Raw genomic sequence first — 6,344 nt, 5'->3', positions numbered from 1 at the left:
CTGGAGATGAGATCGCTCCTGGTCTGCTCGCTTAATGTTAAATACCACAAGAAAACAAAACGAAAACCAAAAAAAAAAAACCAAAAAACAAACAACAACCAAAAAACACAACAAAAAGCTCCTCCCCCACGCTCCGGGATTATAAAAAAATAAGAATATACACATTCGAAGAGCTTAATACAGTATAAAGTTCCCGATGCAGCCGTGCTGGGAACGCATGCCCTCAGGGCTCTGTGTACAAGTCTAGATGGTCCCTCCGAGAAGAAGAAAAAAAAAAAAAAGGAAAAAAATTACAAAATCAACCACCCCAACCCCTTTTTTCCCGAGCCTCCTCCTGCCCCGGCTTGCTTGCTTGAAGTAAGGCACGGTTCCCAGCTGGCAGGGCTGTGTCAGTGCCCGGCAGAGCCCTTCTGGGCGGCAGGCAGCAGGCCGCGGCGCTGGGCGTGCTCCAGCACTGCGCTGTAGCAGAAGAAATACTGCTCCGGGGTCTGGATGCTGAAGGCACGCTGCGTCCTCATGCGCTGCACCGTCTGCTGGATGTCCAGCGTGCCCACGTCCTGCAGCTGCGACAGGCAGATGTCCAGAGCGCACAGGGTACCTGGGGACGAGGTCGCTCAGCTCACACGCTGCAATGCAACGTCCCCCCCTCCCCGGCACCGTGCTGCGCTCCTTACCCGTCCTGCCGATGCCGGCGCTGCAATGCACCACGAGCGGAGGGCCCCCCGGGTGCCCCTTGAAACGCGGTCCCAATGCGCTGACGGCCACGCGCTGCTGCTGCTTCACGGCCCCCAGGAAGTCAATGAGCGTGGCTGCCGATGAGGGCACGCCGTAATCCGGCCAGCTCAGGTATTGGAAGTGGGAGAGCAACCGCCGCTCTCTGCCCTGGGGGTGAGTGGGGGGCTCAGTGGGATGGAATAGCCCCACGGCACCCACTGGGCACCAACACCTTAACACACACACCTCGGCACTGTGGAGCTCTAGGACGGTTTTCTTGTAATGGCTGAGGTTTTCCACGCCCAGGTTGGTGACGGTCAGCACCCCGAAGCGCATCTGGAAATCCTTCTCCAAGGGCCAGTACTGGCCGCACTTCTTCCTGCCCCCCTCCTCCAGCCTGCGGATGGGATGTGGTGACATGGGGACAATGTCCTCCCTGACAACATCACGTGGTGCCCTGCGTCCCCCAAGTGCCCACAGCATCCCTCTGCAATGCTCTGTACTGGGGCAGCTCTTAGGGACACCAGGTATGCGGGCTGCAGAACACAGCTAGCTCTCCTCTGCACTGCTCAGAGGTGCTTTCAGGATGTCCCCTTCCTTTGGGATGCAAAGCGCTCTCCAGCCGTGACAGCAGTTGATCCAATAGCAAAATCACTTGTTTTGCCACCCAGGGCACTCACCGAGTCGTCATCACGATCACCAGGACGTTCTGCTCCCACACCATGCGCCAGAAGTCACCATAGGTGTTCTCCAGGGGCCCTGCAGGGACAGCCTGCTGTCACTCGGTGAGGCTGGGCAGGACAGGCAGTCCCTGGGCATCCATGGACACGGGAACCACACAGAGGGTGGTGACACACTGAAACAGGTTGCCCAAGGAGGCTGTGGATGCCCCATCCCTGGAGGCATTCAAGGCCAGGCTGGATGTGGCTCTGGGAAGCCTGGTCTAGAGGTTGGCGACCCTGCATATAGCAGGGGGGGGTTGAAACTGGATGATCATCGTGGTCCTTTTCAACCCAGGCTATTCTATGATTCTATGAACACACAGCCCTTACCTTGTGTCCCGATGTACGCATTCCTCTGCTTGTAGCCATCCATGAAGCTGGCATTGATGTAGTCGGTCAGCTGGGGACAACGACATGGCATGAGTGCACCACGGGCATGGCTTCAGCGTGAGCCCCTGGGCTCAGCTCCAAGCAAGCAAAATGAGCGAGAAACCAGGTGCTGGGTGTCAGGGATGGGCTGGTGGAACGGTGCAGGACGTGAGGGGAGCTCACCTCTGGGCGGCTGTAGGGCTTGGCCAGCTTCACGCGGGTCTGGTCCAGGCAGGGCACGTCTCCATAACGGTTCTTCTCCTGGTTGTAGGGCGCCCTGGGGCAGGGACAGGGCAGGGCAGCGGGGCATCCCAAGGCAAAGCCCGGGGCTCTGCTGCCATCGCCTGGCCGCAGCCCGGGGAGCGGCACACACCAGGTCCCCGCTGCCCCTCCCGCCCCACTCGACTCACAAGGAGCAGACGAAGGTCCCAGCCGGGCTCCGGCGCCGGATGTCCTCATACTCCTCATAGATGCCGCGCTTCTGCTTGCGGCTGACGTGCTCCAGCAGCTCCTGCGGGGTGAGGGCCTTGGGGCCGGGCACGTGGAGCGAGCCGTTGTCGCGGGGGGTCACCAACGGCACCAGGATAAGCTCATCCAGGGGGTCGGGGTGCCCGTTCTGCTGCGGTAGGAAGCGGCAGTTCCAGCTGAGCGGGTCCAGCTTGAGGCAGCCGCCAAGGGTCTCAGGCAGGCACTCGCGGGGCAGGTGCTCCTTCAGCTCCGACATCTTCACCATCTGCACCTGCAGAGGACAGGCACGGGCACTCAGCTCAGCAGGCAGCAGGGCCCTCCTCAGCTCCCAGGCTGCACGCAGCTCTGACAAGCAGCAGGGATCTTTGGGCACACCGTTTCAAGCAGCAACCAAGTTTATCTTCTCCCACGTGGCTCATTTTCTTTCCCTTTAAAGCTCCCAGCCCCCAGGAGCCTGCAGCCCCCACACTCACCCTCTCACGCAGCTTCTCCTTCAGCAGCAGGCTGATGATGGAGTAGGGCACGCGGAACCACATGGGCGCTCCCACGATGAACACCTTCTTCAGCCTCGCCGGGAAGGCGCCCTGCAGACAGTGAGGGCTCAGCAGCTCAGCTCCATGCTGCAGGACTAACCCACACCCAGGGTGTCCCCACGGCAGAGACAACTGCAGGGACCCGGGGCTCCCAGCGCAGCCCACGCTCCAATCCGCACCGATTTCCATGTGGCCAGCAGAGGGCTGGACTCGGTGAGCCAGCGGTGAGGGCGGGAGCAGAGCTTTGAGCCCCAGCTGCTATTTACTAGGAGCTCTTTTTCCGGAGAAGGGAGGAGGCACGAAATGCCAGCACCATTAAAAAATAATTTGCATCTGTTTTCATGAAAGCGCTGCCAGCAGCTGTGTGAGGAATCCAGCGCGTGGGGACAGCTGATCCCCTCCGGGTGCCTGCGCCTCCCCGAGGGGCTGGGGCTGTGGATGGCATCCAACCTCCTGCATCCCCCCATCCCACCCCATTTCACCCCACCCAGCTCCATCCCATCCTATCCCGTCCCATCCCTGCTGCCGCTACCTTCAGCAAGTTGAGGATCTTCTTGCTGAGGTCCAGCTCAAAGTTGGTGTACTGCGAGCCCGCCATGTCGTAGATGAACACCAGACCGTTCCTCTGCGTCTCAAAACTGGGCAGGGGGAAAGAGCAACACCACTCCAAGATCACGCATGCGCCCTGCACCCCTCGGTGTCCCCTCTGTGTTCCCAGTGAGATGGAGCCCCCAGAGCCGCCTCTCCCTCACACCCACCCCGAGCCCATCCCAGCTGCACCGCCCATGGTGGCTCAGCCCACAAAAGCCCAGCCCCAGAAACGGGGTGACTGGGCTCTGTGTTCCAGCAGGGATCCCAGTGCCGGGGCTTTCCAAGGGCCGGAGATCCCCAGCTCAGTGACACGAGGCACACGTGGATGCCTTAACGATGCCACTGATTTTTGCCATGCCTGGAAGGCTTCTAAACAGGCCGTCATCAATCCTTGGCATGCAAACACAGTGCAAGCGGCTGCTAATAGGCTACTTGAACAGAGCTTGGCCTGCAAGCAGCGACAAAGCAGCAATACAAGGCTGGAAAACAGGGCTCAGCTCACCTCTCCACGGCCCTGTCCAGCAGGTAGAAGAGCGCCTGGAGCACCACGTGCTGCACGCTGCGGCTGGGGTGGTGCAGCTTGGCCGTGAACAGGGCGATGGAGGCCCCCGACGGGTCCCGGACGCTCTGTGGGAGAAAGCGAAGTCACGGCGTGCCCGCAGGCAGCACCGCGCTGTGCCGCATCGCTCCGAGCACCTACCAGGATGGTGAACTTGCCGCTGAGCAGCTCCGAGCGCAGCGGCTCCTCATGCGGCTTCAGCTTCACGATGCCCTCCTTGAGCCGCGTCTCCTGCGGCAGGGACACAGCGTGACCCCCGGCACGGCACTGAGGGACGCGCGGGGATGTGCGACCCCACGAGCCGCACCCCATACGTACCCGGTAGGAGTGGAAGAGCTCAATGGCCCGCAGGACGTCGAACTTGCGGGCCATGAGGAACTTGACGGCCACGTTCCAGGAGAGCGGGGACACATTGTACTGGCCTGTCCACTTGTTGATCTCTTCCAGGAACTGCTTGGTGGCCTGCAGGACAGAAGGGCATTCCCACTAGCGTCCCCCAGACTCCCCAGAGGCAATTTGATGGGGGAGAGCTGGTTGCTGTTACAAGGGTAATGAGCAAGGCTGGCACTTGGGCCGATGTTCCAAAGTGATGTCAGATGGGCCAGCGCCCAATGCGCCCCAAAATGCGATTTACCAAGGAAGAATCCCTACCCTCCTGAGATAAACCGAGCAGGAGGAGAGATATTGGGACAAAAAGCAAAATACTGCGTCACAGCCATGTCCCAGATCCCCAAGCACTGGGACAGCCCCCCTTCCCACCCGCACATCCCAGGGCGATGCTCGGCCACCAGCCCCGCTCCCGAGCCCAGCAACATCCTCCCGTGGTGACGCACGGCCGGGGAGGAAGCCGGGACGTCACGGGAGGCGCGGGGCGTGGGAAGAACGTGCACACAACCCTACACAGCCCTACACAGCCCCACACAGCCCTACACAGCCCTACACAGCCCCGCGGGCACGGGGTGGGGGGGTGGCGCTCCGTAACGGCGGCGGAGCAGAGCCTGGAGGAGACCTGGGGCGGGGATGGAGATGATGAGCAGAGGGACGCGTAACGGGAAGGAATGGGGACGGGTGGGGGGGCGTGCAGACGGGGAACGTGCAGATGGGGCGGATAAGGGGCAGACGGGGGAGTCGAGGGGCTGCGCTGCGCGTCCGGAGGCTGCGTAGATGCAGGGAGAGAAAAGCCGTTCGCAGCGCGGGTACCCATAGCAGGGGCCGGGGGTGCTGCCCGGCTCGGCCGGCACCTACCTGCTCCTCCTCGGCGCTCAGCTCCGCGGCCATGCTGCGGACGGGCCGGGCGGGCCGTGCTAGGCGGCGGAGCCCATCCCCGGAGCGGCGGCGCTGCGGGCACCCGCCCCTCCCTGGCGGCCGCTCGGCGGCGGCGGCGGCGGCGGCTCCGCCCCGGGGTGTCCGCGGCCGTGAGCGGGGAGGGAGGAGAGGATGGGGAAGGGAGTGGGGAGATGGGATGTAGATGGAGCGAAGAATGGAAAGGGAATAAGAAAGGAAAGGAGAAAATGAGACCAAAAAAAAAAAAAAAAGAAAAAAAAGAAAACGAAATACAAATACAAATCTGAAAATGAAAATAAAATAAAAACGTTAAAAAAAAAAAAAATAAAATGTGTGTAAGGATCGCAAAGCTCCGGGAAGTTCCGCTCGCCCCGGGAAGCGCCGCGCCGCTCGGCTGGGGGTTGGGCCGCCGCCGCTCCCCGCCCCGCTCCGCTCCGCCCGGCGCTGCCCCGCGGGGGCGGTGGCAGGAAGCGCCCGCAGCCCCCTCCCCTGCGCCCGGCCCGCCGATGGAGGGAGGGGCGGGCAGGAAGCGCGGCGGGGCGGGGGCTGCGGGCACCCGGGAAGCGGCGACCCGGCCCCGCTCGGCATGGGTAGCACCGAGCCGGGGGGGGAGGGGGGGGGCCGTCCCAGGGCCGGTGGTCCGCGCGCCTCAGCCGGGCCGAGGACATTTTGTTCGGCCGAGGAGCGGCGCGTTGGCAGCGCGCCCGCAGCCGGAGGGTTTGCACCTAAGTCGCAGAAAATGGAAGAAAGGGCAGAGAGAAGCGGCTCGGCTCCTGCCCCGACCGCGGTCGCAGCGTCGTGGGGCTGGCCCCCACCTCACAGCCCCTCTCCAAACGCACGCTCCCCTTCGCTCTTCCGTTTCTCCGGCCCAGAGGCTGCTTTGGGAAGGGGAACCGCGGCATCCGCGTGCTCTCGGCCATGGAGCGGAGCCCGCGGCCCCTCGCAGCTGCGTTTCTCTCCTGCCCGTCACGTCAGCACATGGCCGAAGGGCAGCGCGGGGTGCGAGCCGAGCCGCGGCTCTTCAAGAGGGATGCCCGGCAGCAGCAGAACCAGGCTGGGGACGAGCCGAGAAACAGCCCCGGGGCCGGGCTGCCGCCTCGTCCC

At 62.9% G+C, this 6,344-nt stretch overlaps 1 protein-coding gene across 1 annotated transcript; it reads right to left on the bottom strand.

Moving 5' to 3' along the window:
* Positions 1-16: 16 nt before the first annotated feature.
* PTPN9 (protein tyrosine phosphatase non-receptor type 9) lies at positions 17-5,678 on the bottom strand. Its single transcript, XM_052671772.1, has 13 exons — positions 5,202-5,678; positions 4,275-4,418; positions 4,098-4,187; positions 3,900-4,024; positions 3,339-3,444; positions 2,747-2,857; positions 2,216-2,544; positions 1,989-2,082; positions 1,767-1,836; positions 1,395-1,473; positions 961-1,111; positions 675-882; positions 17-598 (listed from the first exon to the last, which is right to left on the bottom strand). The coding sequence occupies exons 1-13, from the start codon at positions 5,232-5,234 to the stop codon at positions 390-392; spliced, it is 1,749 nt and encodes a 582-aa protein (XP_052527732.1). The 5' UTR covers positions 5,235-5,678; the 3' UTR covers positions 17-389.
* Between the last annotated feature and the right edge of the window lie 666 nt (positions 5,679-6,344).

This window comes from Tympanuchus pallidicinctus, unplaced genomic scaffold (genome assembly GCF_026119805.1).
Source record: "Tympanuchus pallidicinctus isolate F22 unplaced genomic scaffold, pur_lepc_1.0 scaffold12, whole genome shotgun sequence".
NCBI classification, from domain to species: Eukaryota; Metazoa; Chordata; class Aves; order Galliformes; family Phasianidae; genus Tympanuchus; species Tympanuchus pallidicinctus.
The sequence above is the reverse complement of the archived record's forward strand: the minus strand, read 5'-3'. Positions and strand labels throughout refer to the sequence as shown.

Coding starts and splice junctions, on each gene's coding strand:
- PTPN9 (XM_052671772.1), bottom strand. CDS start 5,234: ATGGCCGCGGAGCTGAGCGCCGAGGAGGAGCAG. Junction 2,083..2,215: donor GGGACCTTCGTCTGCTCCTT/GTGAGTCGAGTG, acceptor TCCCTGCCCCAG/GGCGCCCTACAACCAGGAGA. Junction 1,112..1,394: donor GTGATCGTGATGACGACTCG/GTGAGTGCCCTG, acceptor TCCCATCCGCAG/GCTGGAGGAGGGGGGCAGGA.